This window comes from Orbicella faveolata, unplaced genomic scaffold, assembly GCF_042242905.1.
Source record: "Orbicella faveolata isolate gen_17 unplaced genomic scaffold, um_ofav_v1 contig_36, whole genome shotgun sequence".
In the NCBI taxonomy this organism is placed as follows: Eukaryota; Metazoa; Cnidaria; class Anthozoa; order Scleractinia; family Merulinidae; genus Orbicella; species Orbicella faveolata.
In genome coordinates, this window is record NW_028301565.1 from 11462317 (window position 1) to 11482264 (window position 19948).

A 19948-nucleotide genomic window follows, 5' to 3' on the forward strand; every position below is an offset into this window, starting at 1 on the left:
ATTGGGGGATCACCGACTTCGTTTCAGAGATGAAGCCTGTGGAAAACTACCCTGATTTTGAAAAAATTGGCGTTCGTAATTCAGCATGGACTACAAGGGTTTCTAGTTAAAAATATCGACGGCGAGTCAACGGAGGCAAACTATCTTAGTCATATTTTGTAGAAATGGGTCTGTTGCGTCAATAATTCCAAATTTTACCAACGTTTTAACAAAAAACTTAACCCTTTAAGCGGCACTTGAAACCGTCGCACAGATAAACGAAGAGCTAAAAAAACGGAACATTTGCAAAAAATTCAAACTTCTAGTCGATAGATTTTCTTCATTTTTTCGCTAAACGTAGAAAATCGGTAGAGAACATGATCCATCAAAAGAAAAATAGGGGTCACCGAACGTCCAAGATCGTTAAATCCAGGCAAAGCTGTAGCAATGGTAATCTGCCCTATCATTGTTCATTTCATTACTTAGCGCGCGCTCTCATGCATGACGTTGCGTGTGAATTTGCGTGCGCAGTAAGGATGCGCCCGCCGGAGTAGAAACGGAAACAAGAAAACTAGTCCTTGTGACGTTACGCATGCAGTGTGAGATAGCAATGTTCCCATTCGCAATTTGTTCGCTTCTCCTTCATTTGCGTTCATCCCGTTCCTGCATATCCCTTCTACGTGGCATGCGAGTTAAGAACAGCTGGAAATGATAAAACTTCAAGGCAAAATTCACACTAATTGAACAGTTATCATAAATTTCGTTTACGAATAGCAACAACAAAACAAGACCTCTTACCCCCTCACAGTACACCACACGCCATGTTTACCGTGTGTTAGCTTGGAGACCTGGTGACGACGAGATTGAGATACCACCAATGAACCGAGCTCAACAAGAAAACTGGAGAAATATAACAGCATAACATGTTACTCAACATTTTAGTACCACGCTCTAAACGGTAATTCCCAATACAGAATACTTCGTTATATTTCATTTTAGGTTAGTCTGGGGAATTTGGTTGTATATCAAAGCAATATCCCTCAGTTAATGCTTGTCTTTTTTCTTGTCACCTGTCAAGCTAGCTCTGTTAAGGGAAATTACATTTTGACTAATCTTTTGGATGGACGGTTTTGATGTCTTGATGTCTTGATGAAGGTACTGACCTCTTACTAACCGTGGGCGAGGGCCGTGCCGGGGAATATTGGCCCGAGGTTGTGGCAGTACGGACCGAACGCAGCGAGGTCCGTACAAAAACGACCGAGGGCTAATATTCCCCAATATGGCTTGAGCAAGTTAGGTTAGTAAGTAGTTTAGTTTCTTTTTCTCCAAACGTCTAGTTTTTTTCGCATTTTATCCGCGCATATTACCAGAACATTTATATTTTTTATGTGAGATATTGTTTTGAATTATTGGCGTATTTCGCGGAGGCTTTGAAGCTTTGAAGCATGCAATGATTAAAATTAGTTCCCACGTCATATTCCCAGCATTCGACTAAGTCATGTTTTTACAGCATACAAGATATTCTGTCAAAAAAAGAGGCGCCAAAATCTCACAAGTGTAGAACTGAGCCTCTTTTTTTTTGCGTCACTTTGAGTCGATTTTTCTGCTAATTTTAATACGGATGTTGTTATTGCCCCCTATAGCGATGTAACTTTAATCTCTTTGTTGTTGTAATTGGTTGTGGGGGAGGTCGGAAACTCAGCACGGAACACTTTGTTGCCTTCGGATGTTATACAGAGTTGTTGTTATCCCAATATGTCTACGTGATAGAAAGCGGTTTTAAATTGGGTGGGTGTCGTAAACAGCCAAGAAAGTGAATTCTGTGTTATTTAAGTCTATTCATTCAAAAAAATAATAAAGTTCATTCATAAAAGTTCTTACATAAAGTGAAACTGGATGGAAATTGCGTCATTCTGTAAGTTGAGAGCCAAGAGCCCAGCCAGTCCTATTCAAAGGTAGCACTAGGGGCCTAAAGGTGCGACACGTGTGAAATGTTTATGCATGTGAAATGCTCTTTGAATAGTGAAAATCACCAGCTTCTTTTTCACGAAATTAGCTCCCACTGAACCAAATAATACGGTGTTAAAATTGCATGGATTTCTATGAAATTTGGCTACACTATTGTTTAGATACTGACAAACAAAAGAATGAAGTGTGTTTCATTTTCAGTAACTATTCTAGCGGTCAATCTAGGAAGAATCTAAGAGCTGAGAAAGTCAAAACAAAAATAAATTAATATTTTGCCAAATTCTAAAGCTGATTACGTTAAGAAGAGCGCGCAGGTAAATAACTGATAAATTCGTGCCTGACTAACAGGCCCGGGGGGGGGGGGGAGGAACTCCCAGAAAAGTTGGGTGGGGGTGTGCGGCCCACTTTCCAAAACCCTTACCCTATTTATGACCAAAATCTGCGATTTTTGCTACCCTATTTATGACCTGGCCAAAAATTTGACACCCTATTTATGACCATTGCGGCTGACAGAGTTGCCCTAAGCATAAGCTATGAAGGACTTTTGTTGACGGTCTTATTCATAATGAAGAAAAAGTAGCTTCTTCCACGAAACATACCCCATTAAAGACTAGAGTGCTAACACCATACCCCATTTAACACCAAAATGGCCAAAATCGATACCTATTTATGACCAAAACGGCTGAAAAACCCTACCCTTCGGGGCCGCACATACCTATATAGCCCATAAAGGAGTACCCCCCCCCCCCATCCGGGGCTAACAGGGCGAAAAGCGTGCGTGTATAGGGCGCGAAACAGAGCGTTTGTTTTAGAGACTGTCAAAAACATTTGACAATAAAATATACACATTTTACGCATTTCGATATATATCCGGCAAAAGATTTCAATAATTAAACCTGTTATGGTAAGGTTTGCAAACAATTATCTGGGAGATCAACTGAAAATCCGAGGAAATTTACACGCAAATTCATTATTCGACGAGCACGTCTGTTAACAATATCTTGTGGGTGTTCGTATTTCTTTTAACGGGGGTTAGCGTTCACGTTTAGCGGGTTGCCAAGATTATTGACACAATTAAAGTAAAAACCAAGACACAGGAACCCTTCAGTTCATCGAAGAGCCGAAAACCCACTAACGAGCCTTTAAGCTTTTGTTTTCTAAATACGAGTCATTCAACGAGCTTTATTTTCACTAATTACATTATCTTTTCAATAGAACTACTTCAACAGTTTGCCATGTTTGTGATTTGCTAATTGACCAAATGCGTTCAATTATTTGAAGTTTCTGTTAAACAAAAAATTTATTATACCAAAACACGATAGAACTTGCAGTTGCAATATCATGTTGATCTTAAGCAAAGGCAGATAACATACAAACAAATTTAAAAAAAAACGTATATATATATATTTTTTTACAATAATCACTAATGCAGTTGCACACAACATTACGCAATACTGAATCCGCCGCACTTTGTACAGTTTCGACAAAAAAAAAAACACTTAAGAAGTGGACACTTCAGTTGAACCAAAACAAACGAAAACAATCCATCAAAGTGGTGACCTCATTTGAAAATAGTTGTTAATAATTTAAGGAAAGCCTGTATCACAAATAACCTGGTACAAGCGCGCTTAAAACAAAACTCTCAGGGTACAGATATAGTAACAACACTCTCAAATGTGTTCTAACTGTTTCTTGGTATTTCCTACGAAGGTAAGTGGACTCGGAAAAATTTCTAAACCTGGCAAACAGAAAGGTTTTGCTTGACGGACGACTGTTCAGTGATTAAGATTACGTTTTTACTTCAGCTTGTCATTCTTAAAAACTCATTGTGTCCTTGGCGTTGAGGTGCGTTGTTTATGAAATTTGCGGTTGTCAGTTTAGTTCGTAGCAAGACTTGCACAAATTACTATTCCTACTTTGTTTACAGAGACTGAAATACATGTACAGCTTTTCACTGCTGGTTACATCGACCCAAAAATAAACAGCTTTTTTGTAAAAAAAGAAGGCACATTCACGCGTATCATGATGAAAGAGTACTTTAGTTTTAAGTGTCGTTAAGGCGAATAAATTTATAGACTAAAACGGACCTTAAGGAGTGAGGAGACGAAAAGTAAAATTTAGAGGAGTTTACTACGTCAGTAGTGGCTTGGCAACTAATAGGGTTTGAGTACACAAATCACGCGAAGCTACAAGCATGGAGAAAATATTGATCAGCGTTCTAAGCCAAGCTAGGACAGCTTGGCTTGGAAGGGAGATATTGCACGACTCACGCGAATTAAGTGGGCGGGTGGGCGGGCCGTTACCTTCCCTACTGCTCCGCTGAAAACTGAGCAAGGAGTGTTCTGCTCCGATTCGGTATTTATTAGCACGCTGCGTCATATCACACATGCTACTGCACGCCCAGTAACCCATGGGGTGTTCCTTTCTGGTATTTTATCCTCGCATCTCATTACTCCAAGGGTTTTTCTCCGGGTTCTCCTGTTTTCCTCCCTCGACAAAAACCAACAAACTAAACTCCAATTCGACGAGGATAGAGGACCTGTATGAAAACCAGCTAAGCTCATGTGGCTTCCTCTCTAAATATTATAAATCATTATAAATACAATATAACAAAGACATAGCTCCTCGGATTACCTTCCATCGAGAATGACCACATTATTGCCACAGCCACACCACACGTTTTCATTCACGAGAGTTATACAAGTGACTGGCGCACCACCCACCCTGACGTGGGAACCTTCTGACGGCGCTTCCTGTCTACTGGCATTCTGGGAAGAATATTGAATAGCACGGATTAAGAGTAAGTTTTGGCCAGGGCAACCTTAGGCCAAGCGATGAATTAGCTGCGAAATAGTTTGCTCGTTTTCTGCCCGTTAGTAACTAAAACGATATGTAAGGGTAGATAAAATCTCAATTGGGACAAGTCATCTAAAGCTGCAGGTGTTAAGCCCGGTTTCTGTAGCATGAAGCGACTTGGAGGATTTCTACTGCCGTACTCCTTTAGATAGAGGTGATATTAAAATCTTCAAGATGAAGACAGCCACTGCACAAGTATGGCGTCTTGCCCAAGAAGATAAGGAAGGGTTCAAACCAGGAGCACTTGATCCGGAGTCCAGCGCGCTTACCACTGGACCCCTCCCCTCCTAGTGAAGCGATGTGCAAGACTTTCACTGTACCTGTAAGACGCAAATTGATCCATCAGCTAATGCTGCAAAGACTTTTCCATCTGGTAAATGAGCGATGTCAATCACCGAGTCATTGAGTTGAATGCACCACACTTCTGAGCTATTGAAAACACAATAAACACGTTTCAAAAGACAAGAAAAACAAGCCAACGGGAAGGTGTAGGGGCTTTTATGAATTTTGAAAATTGATTTCGTCTACGATCTTCTTTGATCTTACTAATACATCACAGCTCCAACGGGTTTGCAATCATCATCATCCACTCAAAAGTTTTCACGAGTATTCAACAAGCCATTATGTAAGTACGTCATTCAAGTTGCTTAGCACTGCGGGATGCGAATTTACAACATAACTTATTCACCGACTTTCAATAGTTTGCTATTGTCCCGTAAATAGAGACTTGATGTAGCAGACATAAGACTGGTTTGAATTTCAACCAAGAAATTCTCCTTACAGTCTCCAGACATTGTTGTTACTGGCAGCTGAAGGATTTGGTGAATTTGGTCTGTGATTCTGACGGTTTTGATAAATTAATTGGAGTTGATTTTTTGTGGAAAGGTTAATTGCTGACCAATGTCGGGGATGACAAAAGATAATTGGACTTAGCAGCTGAAAACGTTCTCGTCATTCAAAGCTATAAGCCATTCGCACCTGTTCTCTAGAAGGAACGCGTGCATATACCACGACACGGTCCCCACCAAAATGGTGCCATCTTCCAGCATGTCCGTACATAGAACACGTGACTTGAGCTGCCAATAACAAAAAGTACAACTGATGAGAATTCCATCGCTCAAATTAACTATCAGCGTGCCGTTTCATACTTCAATAGTTTGTTCTACACTGACTTCAAAACATTTTAACCACACAACTGGTGAAATTGCCTATATTATCGCGGATATTTCAACTACAGAAAGTAATATTCTACTGCGAGAAACTGCAAAGCAACGAGAATGAAACTGTTCAGGGTGATGGGCGTTCAGTGGTATGCTTGACAAGGAATGGCTTGATCAGTGACTTGAGTAGGCTGAGTGTGTGTCGTTTTACCAAACAATCACCTTTCTCTTGAAGGTTTGTGGCACGCAGATTTGGTGGCGCGGTTGAAGATACGTCAGGTTGCTTAGCAACTGCAGAGACAAAAACTGTGGGCTCACTTAATTCAGCGTCAATTGCTTGTTCCAAAAAACGGAACACGGTATTTGCGCGAAGTTGTCAGTGGTCAAATGCACTAAGCTGGAGCAATGCGATTGGTTACTTACATCTACGTCAAGAGTCCTCATTTCCTTCTTGTTGATGTCCAGTAGATAAACTTTCGCTGTATAGCGACTGCTGCAGAACAAACACACTGGGCTTGACAAGTCTGCAATGAAAAAAGAAGCGATATTAGCTGGGGCGGACTAAGCGTGTGTTGTATGCATTATGTTACTCACGATATTCCAGTCATTGACACTTTTTCGACGAAGAGTATTTGGCTAAAAAAAAAGAAGCCGGTTCGAAAGAGCGAATACTGAAAGAAAGGTTCTGTTCAACAGTATGCTTTCGTTTATAAAATACCATTCATGCCGTCACGCTTTATAGCGTTGAATTCTGTAACGGTGGTGAAATAACAGTGGCAAAGGGCGCTTTCCATTCCGCCAAAAACTCCGGTTTCAATTTACGGAACCTTCCAGTGACGAATAGAACAGCAGGAATACCCGGCAAATTTTTGCAAATTTCATACCGAAATTTCCGTTCAACTGATTGAGAATTTCAGAAACTTGATTTTTCAGTTCACAAATTCAACAATTTTCGGATTTTCTTCCGAAATTTCGTTACGATTTGCCCCATTTCTAGAATTTCATGATTTTGGGTCGAATGGAAAGCGCCCGAAGTTTAAAAGAAGCTCTAATCTGGAGTATCGGAAGAGCACTATGCATCATACGTTTTCAGCGTTGTTTCGGTAGCACGAAGCTAATACAAGTTTTGTTACACAAGCTTAAGGTATTGCTAAGCTATCGCAGGACACCCTCAGCATTTTAGTGAGTTTCCCTAATAATTTACCAATATCCATTTGTGCTTTTGGGTGGAGAGAGAAGCACTGTGAGAGTCGAAGTATCTCGCTCAACTCAACGAGCACTCAAGCCCTCACCGCACGGTATTAGATGTCCATGACACTGCTTATCTTAGCCTGCAGAGCTGGAGCAGGCGTTTTCCGTGTGTTCACGAGTTATCGATATTAGCTCGTGATTGAGTAGATTCGCCGCCTGGTGGCTTAAGAAAAGTTTTAGCCCCACTCCTTCTCCCTAAGACGCCTTTTCGTCTTTCCCTAGTTTGAATCCAAGATGGCACTCGCTTTATCAAAATGTGCTCGCTCGCCAAAATACGTCTGTATTGCAGGCTACTTTTTTCTCGTTAAGTCGACGCGCAAATATTACTCATTACTCTATGTAACTAAGAAACAGTTTGATACACGTTCAATGCAGCCATCACCACTGACGATCCATAACAAAAGAGATATGAGTTGGAAAAGCAATATATCATCCTTATCTCGAACAATTCTAATAATTGTAAGCTCGAAAGATGTAATGGCTGTAAAAAGGACAATGTGCTTCATTAGCAAAGTGGACATCAAGGGATAATTAAATGTTTAGACGAGCGATTTTCACCTCGACGAGTTCAGACTTCAAGTCGGCGTCGTTTGAGCGTAACAATAAGTTTAATTACGACTAAAAATAATTGTAACACTTCTCCTCGTTGTTACACGAATTGCTCTTCCATTATCAAGTAGAATGTTGTTTGCAAACAAGTTCCAGCTGTTAGGGGGTGTAAATAACCTGAGACTCCATTAAAATAGCAAGCAAAGATTCTTGATTTTTCATATTCACGGAAAATGCTAATTTTGTTTTTTAGCTTGTCAAGGTCATCAACAAAGCAATCTTTTGACATATCACAGCGAGATTGCTGGCGCCTTGGTTACGTAGTCCGGTATGGACAATTAAACTAAGAGCTTCAGCATTATCGAGAGAGACATTAGTGAAGTATGGTCGCTGCTTAATCAATCCCAACCACGAAGGACAACAAGAAGGGTGCGCCATGTAAGTTCAAATATGAGCAATACACAGCTACGCAGTCTCTTTCTCTTTCAAATCTTAAACAAGCGCAGATCTAGGATAGATGGTAACTGATCTCCAAAACACCAAGCACCAAAGGCCAAAGCTTCTAGAGGGGTTCGGGGCATGCTCTCCCAGGAAATGTTTTGGACTTTAACTCTCTCAAGTCCCCTTTTCTGGGTTTTTGAGTCGTTCGGAAAAATCTGACTGATCTCTGTGACACGATACAAATTAGGTACTGATCTGCACCTGTTACAGTGGTAATGCGAAAATATTGAGGGTTGTTTTTCTGATGACGTTTAAATTGGAGGAAACTCACAGCCATAGCTTTCTTAAGTAGAATAACATCAAAGAAGTCATAAAAAAGCTCGAAAATAAACAACGATGGTTATCACCGAGAAAGATTTAGACGGATTACGAACGAGAAACTTCAAAAAGTGGTCAATTTTATTCAAGATGCGGCGCGGTGACGTAGCTCCTTAGAGGATGACCAAGCGATTTTTATTTTAACTGCAATTTTAACTATTTCAAAAAGCGGTTGTTCTTTTAGCTTCGTTTTTGACGGATTGTATGTACCTTAAGTAGGTAAAGACATGATTGTCTATACATATTTACCGTTGAACTGTTTACTTCAGTAGTGATTTATTTCAGTATACAAATCTCGATCGAAGTAAATATTCATAAGAGGATAAAAAGTCTCGTAATTGGAAAAACGATTCAAACGAATCGTATCTTTTTAAGTTTAAGGGTTAAATGTTAGAAAGATTTGGCAAGAAAGACAGAAAACGCCGATAATGCAGGGTAAAAGTTAAACACTTTGCGCATTTTGCCTCGCATAGATTCCTTGCTCGGCAGGTAAGATTTTACAGGTATTTTTATGGTTTCGAGTATTGAACTCATAGCTAACCGGTGAACAACGAACACAAAAAACGTCGAATATACGGTACATAATTCCAAATTTAATGAGCTCCAAGAACTAATAACCTGCAGAAAATTATGGACTTTGAATACTAGCTAAGACGTAAAATGGTAAGCTTAGCTTAGTGACGTAAAAGGATAACAAAATTAGGACTATCCACTTAACCTTAACAACACCAAGAATTGAGTAAAAAACGTATGTGGAAAAAAAAAAAAACAGACGGAGAAAAGCACGAAAAGAAGAGCTGGGCGGCTTTAATTACACGCGCCACAGGAAATTTACCTGATTCTAAACGAAATAACGAGGTAATATTGTCTTTCTCGTTTAAAGCTAAAACATGCGAGCTGTTTAGAATTTCAAATGACTGTCGTAAAACCAAAACCAAATTAATCACTCTAGCCAATCACAAGATCCAATAACCCAATCAAAAGTCGCAGTTAATACACGAAGCTGACACAAAGCGAGGGGAGAGGTGAGTGAAAGAGTCACGATTGGTTTTGGTTTTACTTTTAATTGGACGGAAGAGTGGCGCGAGGTTTTGAGGCAAATCGACGTGTAGCGAAGTAATCCAAAAACCAATTACTTTTCGACACTCGAGTAAAAACCACTCCACTAGACTTCAGACACCCAGATTCACGCGTGAAATTAAGACGGTGGAATAGGTTTCAATTATTTAAAACTCTCAGTCGACGCTGCAAGCTAAAATATAAATATTAAATCTCCTCACTAGTCCTATGTATTTCTTTCAAAGTTTGTTTTGAGAGTTTTGTGTTTCATCAAGTGAATAGCGCTAAGATGATGAATTTCCAATCTGGAAAACATTTCTAAACAGTATAACCGATGGAAATGTTATGACCCAGGAAATGAAACAATTATCATATGAAAAAGAAAATTCCAATTCTCAGTACGATACAACACTTGTTATCGCCCAGAGGCAAGATGGTGTAAAAAGAAAATAATAAAACACCAGTGGGAAATACGACAAATATCACCCAGCCACAAAGCAGAGATTCGCATACCAGCTGATAGCGTGTTTGGCTTTCGAACTTGCGGATTACGGAGGTCAGGTTTTACATGTAAAGGTATATACGACAAGATACCAAGGCGAAATATTGTTTGTTTGTTTGTTGTTTTTTTAAGTAATTGAAAACATTGTTTACAAAAGTCTCAAAAGCACTCAGACTGTGATTTTGTTGTTATTATTGAACGTGTTTAAGGGTGGTGAAGCATTCATGACAAAACAATTGACTACCAGAGGCTAACAATACACATCATAACTATCATAGGTTTTAAATTGTTTTTATAAAAGTGGTTTTTAGAAATTTCAGGCACCAAAGCCCGAGCACAGATCACAATATGAAGGAGAATAAAAATGGGTCGAAGTGTCTTTTTACAGGAGCTAAAACTTAGCTCCTTAGTTACAAAAATCTTACCAATTTATTCGGTTAAAATACCGAAGTTTGCCATCATTTAACACATCCAGTATCACCACACTAACATGGAATCCTGACTAATCTGAATAAGCAATATGCGCGTAGAAAACCAGAAATTGAATGAAGACCTTCTTATAAGATGTGGAACATCGTGTTTTAAATATCAAAACAAAGGCTTCTTGCTGTGCGCTTTTTCAAACCAAAACGTGCTTTCCGGATCCTTCTTGTTTAATGTACTTTCCTCTTAACATATCGACCTAAACCACTTAAAGGAACTGAGACAGCGGGTTTATATTATTTAAACTTTAATTACAGTGGAACCCCTGTATAACACAGGGCCAGGGGAATGGGAAAATATGTTCGCTATAAGGAGGTTTCGTTAAATCGAGGTTCTTTCTCATATATTAATATTTTACTACTACCGGGACAAACAATATCGTTCGTTATACCGAGGACTTCGTTATATAGAGGTTCGTGAAATCGAAGTTCCACTGTATTTAAGTTTCAACCTTGAAATATTAATTATCTTGACTGATTAACGATCTTTTTTTGTGAGGTTTGCTGTAACATTTGCTGGACGATCAAGATTAGGTCAACCTTGGAACTATTTTCGTCATTCTTGTTAGCAAAGATTTATATAATAATTTAAAACACAAATAAATATCAACCCGGAAAACAACTGAAACATTAGATAACATCCATAACTCATGACATAAACACCCAAGTGTATGAATGGGTATCGGCGAATTGAATACTGGGGGGTAACCCTGAGATGAACTAGCATCCCGACCAGGGTGGAGTAGAAATACTCCAAGTCGCTTCATGCTACAGAAACCGGAAATAAGCGCCGGCCTGAAGGGCCACTTGGCTCGTATGCAGACTTTACCAAGACATAAACAATTCCAATTTCGTATTTCACACTGCGCGAGAGAAGGAACATCACTGTTTTTTTTTTCTATAAACGAGATCGTAGCAGAGATGAAGATAGTGAAATACTTGTAGGATATGTCAAATATCACAGCTACAAAGCAGCCAATAAAATTGTAACTGAACATTATTTGGCCGGAGTTATAGTTGAGATACTTGTGACTTCTTAAACGAGTACCTGAAAATATATCATTACAAAGGAAATTTTTGAATTAAATTTCACGTGAAATCCACCGCCTGTGCCGCAATTAACATAAAAATGTTGTTCAGTATTGACAGAATCGAACATGTTCACGGGGAACACTAGCTGATTTTGATGGAAAGGATTTTCGCCACAGGAACTTAAATGTAAAAATTGAAACCAGCAAAGGTGATCGAAGAAAACTAACTGTAAGACATTACCTCACGTTCATCCTAAACTGAAAAACACTCGCCGTTTCCACAACCGGCGACCAGAGGCATTCAATTACAATAATACAAAAGAAAAAATTTATCCACCTGGCGTATAACTACATAGTTGTCTTTTGTCAAGCGTATTTAAAACAATTACTTTTGCTTGTTAAATTAGTAAAATCGAAACTTCCTCCCTCTCAGCGTGAGGCATGTTGTTGAACACTCGCAACTCCGAATAAATTAGGAAACCCACACAAAGAAGTCCAGTCTCCGGCGAGAAAGCACACTATCGACACAGGACAACAGAGTGCTTTGCGGCCGGAACAGATTTCGCACTTCCACTTAGTGTTTATTTCCTCTCAAGTTCAAGTTCATCGAGCTGTTTATCAATAGCTCAATCTTAGGCTTCTCGGTGTATCTGGAATTCCCCAGTTACAGTAAGATTGTGCTGTTTTCAATCATAAACATGCTTTCCTATGTTTTGCCTTGACAATGGACGCATTTCGCACGCACAGCGGAAAGAACACAGTCGTCATTCAGAAGTGTACCTCTTAGTAAGAAGTTCAATGAAAATGAAATCTCTTAAATCCTCCTGACTCTAACGTGAGTGATTCTTGTCTGTTTTCAGTGAATTGTTAACCGACATCCCTACTCTTGGACACGTTTATGATCCCGAGCTCTTAATGGTAAGTTATACACTATGTACAACAAAAACAAGGTACACTTGTGAAATAATGAGAACGATAAAAAAAAAAAAGATACAGAAGATAAATTCCACAAATTAAAAGTTCAAAGGTGGACCATTACCAAGTTGCGAGACAACTTTTGAGCCGTTAATATTCCATAGAGAATGCTATTCATCTCTTGTTATCACTAGTTTTTCAAATTTAATAGCCTTTCAAGGTTACATCCCAGAGTTGATGACTTTGTTTATTCTCATAACTTATAACCTTGACAGCATACTGATAGTGTGGGGAGAAATTAGATATTCATCGCCATTTGGGAATAAAGCACCAAATTGAAAGAAAAAGAAATGATAAAATTTATTTAACATCAGAATCTCCTGAAACCCTCCAAAACATGTGTGATGTGGTTCCGTTAAGTGGGTAATGGTGAGTTGTAGCCAATCGTAAGGAGGCTCTACTCTGGGGGCAGCAGCAGATTTCAAAAAAGAAAGGTCCGCAATGCGTATGCGTGTTGACTACTGACGTTCTAGTCATTCACAGATATCATAGAACTTCAGGCCTCTGAAGTCAAGTCAGACCTCGCGAGGCATCATTCGAACTAGTGTACAAGACTGTTATAAAATCATTTTATCTTGAAGGGATAATTTCTTCTTTATCTCTCATTATATTACTTATGAACTATTGACACAAAAGCTGTAATTTATGTCACACTTCACACACACACACACATGAACTGAGTGTCAGCCACAGACAGATGCATGTTTTGGCTTTCTTGGGCTTCGTTGGCATGCATGGTGCTTTTAACAACTTAATCCGGGATTTATAAATGTAAAAGAATGTTAGTAGGTACCAAAAAGAAAATGCTCCCAAATGATAAATAAAAAAGTTAAGCCTCCCACAGCTTAGTAGTTCCTGCTAGAGGAGTCAGATTGTAGATTATCGGAGAGAGCACATACGACGCATATTCAGTCTTACCTCGACATGTGGCCAGCGCGCATTCCAGAATTTCGTGCTGATCCGGTTTCTCAAGTTTTTCCTGGCTGGGAATCTCCACCGTGAACGAACTGACGCGGGAGCGCTATATATGGAATAAAACAGTTATGGAAATAAGCTCTAAAGAAAGCTTTTAATGTGTCAACTTTCCAACAAGTAGCCTTAAAATTGCAAGAAACTGCATAGCTTTTCAAATGTCACACGTCACAGAGATTTATCTTCCATTACGAAGTTTTTCCACAGTGCGAGATGAGAGCAAAAGGAAAAACGAGAGTCGAGCCGCGAAACTGTGAAGAATATCAAGATGAGATGAAGGGTAACAGAGTTAATACTCCACCCTGTATTGGCTTTATTCTCTAGGTAATCCCCTCACGTTTTGAGATGTGGTATCAACCGTATCCAGTCCTCCCGCGGATAAGCTTACCACGCGTGTTGCGTGGATGATTTCGCGGAGGACGAAAATCCGTGTAAACCCTTTTGAGCTATCCACCTATAGCCAATCGTGCTATCACAGGACTGGCTACTTCTCAATCCTCCTCAAATTTCTGACGCTGGAAGCGAACTAAAAATAACTTGAGAGGGATTTCCCTGGAAAAAAATTTTAAACTTAAACCTCGGACGTTCGTGCCAATTGTTTCTGCGCATCCTTACTGCGAACGCAGATTCACACGCCACGTCATGCATGAGAGCGCGCGCTACGTAATAAAATGAACAACGATACGGCAGAGGGCCATTGCTATAGCTTTGCCTGGATTTAATGATCTTGGACGTTCGGTGACCCCTACTTTTCTTTCCAGAAACAGACTTTATTAACAATTATTTCCACATTGTTCAAAAATGAACAAAAAATCAACGTGGAAAGTTAAAGAAAAATATCAAGATACCTGTCTCCGGGACATCGAATCCTGCCATCTTGCGGCTGCAAGGCGCGTGAAACTGTGGTCGCTAAATGCGAACTTATTCTTTAAGGAACCTCACCAGTTGACTAAATTCACTTAATAGGTCCACTTAAACAATATTTGGCAGAGAACATTTCACTTCAAAGATCTAATTGCAATATTTTTAGGCTTACAGACACTGTGGCCTTATTCGCTAACGAAGCCGATTTTTTCAGATTTAGGGTGTTCTTCCGGGCATCTTTTCTCCAAAACGAAGTCGGTGACCCCCCATTTTTTTTCAACATTTCTGACAATAACCAACTCATCATCTTACAGAGGTAAAAGTCTCAGAAAAAAAATCAATATTGGAAAATTTTCGCGTAAACGTCCTTAAGATAAGCCTATCCCCGTTCTCTCATGCTTGTACCTTTGATTTGCATAATTGATAAAAATTTGTTCGCGCCCATAATCTGACGCAAAGAGAGCAACTGCGAAAAGTCGAAGACGTAAAACTTTTATGTAAAGTAGAGAATAAATTTAATCTGTTTCCAAGCTAGAGCAAACATTGTTGCTTTACGTGAAAGTTATGGGTTTATTTTCCTAACGGAACTTTCGTTTTCCTCGAATAAAATTATAATTTAAATAGAATTTCCAAGCACTATCGCTTTCTTCTTTCACGTCGTGGGAGGTGAGACGTTTTGTTGTTAATTCAGGCGAATATTACAACATTGTGACCAATACGATCGATAAACAAGCACAAACATTCTTAATTACGTTTTGCAGTCAAGTTTGTTCCCACGATCACAACCGAAATTCTTCTCACTGATTTTGACACTTTTGCCTTCAATAAAGGCGTCTCTCACAAGGTGATCCGAAAGTTCATTCTCATAACCTTCTTGCCTGAATAATGTAAGGAGAAAATAGGATTTAATTTGCACTACTTCATGCGCAATAGTCTATTACTCTGCCGTCCCGAACGTGACATACAACGTAAACAAAATGCGATAATCAGTTACAGGCGTTATTGGAAACTCAGTTTATTTACTTTTAGCTCTGAAAAGAACCGCCGACGTACTTGAGAATGGAATAAAAATGAAAAACTTCCGAAGCAAATGGCACTTAGCACACAAGGGACAATGAAAAAAGTAGGAGAGAAAATCCTTTAATGGCGAAAAAAATAAAAAGTGTTAGTGGTCATTATGCAAAATACTTCCTTCCCACGTTTGAGCAAAGTGAAAATACTTCGGCGACAAGACAAGTGATTTTTTTTAACGTTTTTCTGGGTACTTATCGGACAGAAGCAGGTATTTCTCCCAGCAGAAAAAATAAAGGAAGGGAAAAAACCTACTTTTAAATTTTACTTCTTCTCGGAAAAATCCGTGACCGGTTATGAAGCTACTTTAAATAAGCTACTTTAAATAAGAAACAGTAATACTTTTCTACCCTTTCCGCTTAATAAAAAGCTCCGCCAAAAAAAGAAAAGAAAAAAAGGAATTGCAAATGACCCTTCGTATCTGCGCTCTTGAGTGTAACTTTTTCAAACCAAACAAAAGAAGCACTTCCAAATTGGAAAAGAACTTTCCTCAAGGTCAGTTGAAGAGCCATGTTCGAAAGACTGGCCTTGTAGATATATTACTTACCACTGTGTCAACTGTATCAGGTTACTATAATTTTTAACATTATTGCTTAAAACACCGGAAAAGCGTGTTTGACTGTTTCGGCTAATATCTATTGAAAATTGGAACAGGACTGAGTTTCCTGTCACAAGCAAATTAATAACTATTTAAAAAGGGAAAATCGAAAAAAAAAAAAAACACTTCGAGAAGCGAAAGATCGCAAGTCTTCAACGCAAGGAACGGTATGTAAGTATATATGCATGTATGTGATGCAAAAAAACTGCCTTTTTTGGATAATTCATTTAGGCGATAACTTCAGATAATTCCTAACTTATTCTGTGGTGATTTCCTTTCCCTCTCACCTTACGAAACACGATGAGATTAAAAATCAAAGTCGCATTAACAAATCTTTCAGTATTTTCCCGCAATAGAGCAAAAGCCAATCCACAATTTATGGCATTTTCCGCAAGCAAGGCAGCGGAGGCTCCTTAATAGCGCTTTTCACAAAGTCGGATTGTTACATCTGAGAGATAATTAATCATTAATGTCACAGTTCCTGAGAATCTCCTTTATCTAAGAGTTTCGTCCGATCGGTGTATAAGTTTAAGGCTAGGTTGGTCTTCCATTGTTCGGAGAAATTAGAAAGGGATTACCGAGTGTGCATTTGTCAGCAAAAGAAAAATGTGTTTCGCATCAGTTTTGGTTTCGTTCGCGACACAAATCAATGACAAACAAGATGAGTTTCGCAGACTCATCTCGTGACAGAAATAGCCTGGAATACGCACGTCAGTATTCCTCAGGTAACAATTTAATCACTCATGGCTTCTTCCGACAACATAGATAAATCAATCAGTCGTTCTCCGGTAGAAACAAAATAACAAGAACACGGTAAGCAAGCTCTACCCATGACACCTTTCGGCATTGTCGTGACCGCTTTTACGTTTCTGCAGGGCAACCCTTCTCGAAACGGCTGTTTATATTTTCGTGATTGTGTGGTGCTGAGCCCTCTAATGGATCAGACCGAGTTTAACTAATCTTGACTACCTGACTCCGCTTCGCGTTATGATTGGTCGATGGCATCGTTTTCATTTGTTATCAGCGGCCATATGAGCACAGATCTACGCCACATCTTTTAGGTGATTTTCACACGTGGTTCATTTTCAATGGCTCCGAATTAGGAATATTCAGCAGCTTTGTATTGACGCTTGATCGACCGGTCGAATTTGTTCACTTTTTAGCCTCTGTTCTAACAGTTTCATTCCAGACTGGCTTGCCTCCTACACAGACATGGGTTTCCTGGTTCTCTGACTATAGTGCTTTACTTAAAAGAGCGGGAACTACAAACTTGGCAAACAGGGGCATGCAAAATATGATTCTCACTCTTTTTAAACGACTTCACTTTTGTTAATACCCTAAATACTTAAAGATTTGTTTAGTCTGCGATCCAGCACTTATTCCTTAAACCGCACTGATAGTTTAACTCTACCTAAAATATATACAACTACTTATGGCCTTAATTCCTCTAGTTACCAGGCCGTCAAATCCTGGAACACACTTCCAAATCAATATCGCACTGTTAAAAAATCACTTTGAGTGTCGAAGTGTTTATCACTACTGTACTAACTGGGGACACTGAAACAAGCAAACAAATATTGTAAATTGGACAGAAACTTGTTAAAAATCCCAACAGGGATTTCGTTACAGATTTTAACACCTTCCGCAAATTAATTTTGCATTGCATTGTGATTGGCCGTGAGCAGGCCAATTTATCGTTAATTCTTAATTAACGCGCGCGCGTTCGCAATTTTCTCAATCAAAATAAATGGGTAATCGTGTGAAAGCTCAAGCAATTAAGGATTTACACTAGTCGTGATATTTGAAAATTCTTTCAGATTGCATTCTCCTAAAGGCTCGTGCAATTTGGAGAGAATTTTCAAATATCACTCGCTGTGCTAATCCTTAATCGCACTCGTATTCACACGACTACCTATTAGGCAAAAAATACTCGGGGGAGCGGGTTTCAAGGACAATGTAAACTAACACTGAAGTAAGTTACTAATAAAGATATGTAACATTAGGTAGCTCGAAGAAACTAGCAGCAATGCTACTCTGTAAATTCGAGGGTAATTAAAGTTTATGATGATGATGATGATGATGATGCGTGACGAACCAAAGAATTTCCGTTGGTCAACTACTCATTTCTCCTTACGCAACCAGTATATTTTCCCACAGAAAGGTGTTGAGAATAAAGGAAGTCATCAGCAAGAAGGTGCTGCCTTAATGCGCTACCAAAATCAAATAGCAGTCAGTAAAGAGTAATCAATCAGTAACATACCGTTCTCTCTTCTCTTGTGATTAACTTGTCGTCTTGTCCGGTTCTAACACTCGCTAAATGCTTTTCTTGCTTCTCATTCAGTGTTGTTATGGTCGGGAAGATTTTCAATTCGTCATATGAAGACTGGTCGAAAATACAAAATAAATTAATTACTGAACAGTTTGGATAGTGGTGGAAAGGCAAGGGGTTCCCCTCACGTTCGTTTTCCACTCGCTGTTCTTCAAGCTGCTCTCCTATAGACCAAACGCATGGAGCAGAGCAGTGAATCAACGAATTTCGTACCCAGATCTTACTACGTTTGGCCGTAGAAGACCTAAGTTCAAGATAATGAGTCAGCAAGTTTTAATTCCTTAAAAGAAACTAAAGTCAATCCTTCATGCAATTCTCCTCGCGCATATTGGTCTTCAAACGTTCATCAGATCGTTACTGCAGCTTTATAAGCTGCCTATTTTATAACTAACCTGCGTTGTCTATGTCAATGCAACGCTTCGTATGTTTACAACAGTTGCAAAAGGAGGTAACAATCATTCCAGTACGCGGTATTCAGGCTACTCTCGTGAGTTCTAACTACAGCTGTTCACTGAACAAACTGTTTTCAACAACGCCTACCCACATGTTCCCAGGCACCCTTGCGCGTTAATATACTGCCTAGTTCCCAAAAACGTCTTGGTAGAAAAGATTTTATAATTTATGATCAATAACAGCTTAGATAAGAGCTTTTACCTTAAAAAGCTGATCTTTGTCGTAAGTGACCCTGGCGGCTCTTTTCATGTGCTGCATGATTTCCAGGGGACAAGACAACTGCCGCAGAGCGTGTTGCTGGACCTTCAGCAAACCCACTGCGATTCGAAATAATGCCTGAAGATAAAATAAATAGTAAGGGTCAGGTAGGTGATAGGGGTCATTCGTGACAATACTATGTACGCTATTTTGTGTTGGATACAATACTTTATTTTCAATAATTATTGATGGATGTAAATTCAGAAGCAAATTTCATCTGCTTTTGAGTGCTGGTAAACGAAAGCAGGTCAGATTTATTGTTGCCACAACAGATGGATCATGAATGAACGAATATCACAATTGCTAAATTGTCCTAGTACGAGAAGAAGATCTCCCAGGGAAGAAAAATTAAAGCTCTTCTCTTTTCTTACTATACTAAATACTTACTTCTCTCAAACTTCAATTCCTGTTACCACGACTCTTGAAAAAGTCAGTAATTTATCACGTTTATTGCCTGCTTATGTCGTTAAGCTAAAAACAAAGCAAAGCTTTACTATCTCAACCGGACTAACCTCTCTACCTTCAAAGACAAAGCAATCCCAAATTCGAACAGCAGTCTACAGGATTGATAACAAGAATCGATTAAAAAATAAACCTGTATGTAGATAAGAGAACGAGGCAAGGAAACGAGAAAGCCGGAGTACAAGTTCCAGGAGTTTTACTTTATTGCGGTTTGAGAACGCTGTTTATCCGTATTTTTCGGTATAAATAACAACTTTCTCCCAAGTATTTTGTAACATATAAAATATGAAAAGGGAGTGGAATTAGTTGC

The 19948-nt window shown here is 39.2% G+C and overlaps 1 protein-coding gene and 1 long non-coding RNA gene across 4 annotated transcripts in view; one reads left to right on the top strand and one right to left on the bottom strand.

The window, feature by feature from the left end:
* LOC110043017 (uncharacterized) overlaps positions 1–19948 on the bottom strand; it is a 49938-nt gene that overhangs the window by 3659 nt on the left and 26331 nt on the right. For 2 of the 3 annotated variants that reach the window (XM_020748422.2, XM_020748421.2), the window contains exons 24-32: positions 19689–19733; positions 19120–19254; positions 18397–18519; positions 13550–13652; positions 6387–6487; positions 5782–5879; positions 5124–5232; positions 4582–4715; positions 778–879 (exon numbers count right to left, since the gene is read on the bottom strand). In XM_020748422.2, the coding sequence (XP_020604081.2) occupies positions 778–879; positions 4582–4715; positions 5124–5232; positions 5782–5879; positions 6387–6487; positions 13550–13652; positions 18397–18519; positions 19120–19254; positions 19689–19733 (950 nt within the window). The remainder of the gene's footprint in view (positions 1–777; positions 880–4581; positions 4716–5123; positions 5233–5781; positions 5880–6386; positions 6488–13549; positions 13653–18396; positions 18520–19119; positions 19255–19688; positions 19734–19948) is intronic. The other variant, XM_020748423.2, reaches the window with a different exon arrangement.
* On the top strand, positions 8046–13064 carry LOC149102283 (uncharacterized). Its single transcript, XR_016202415.1, has 2 exons — positions 8046–8201; positions 12517–13064. It is a non-coding gene; the product is annotated as an uncharacterized LOC149102283 (long non-coding RNA).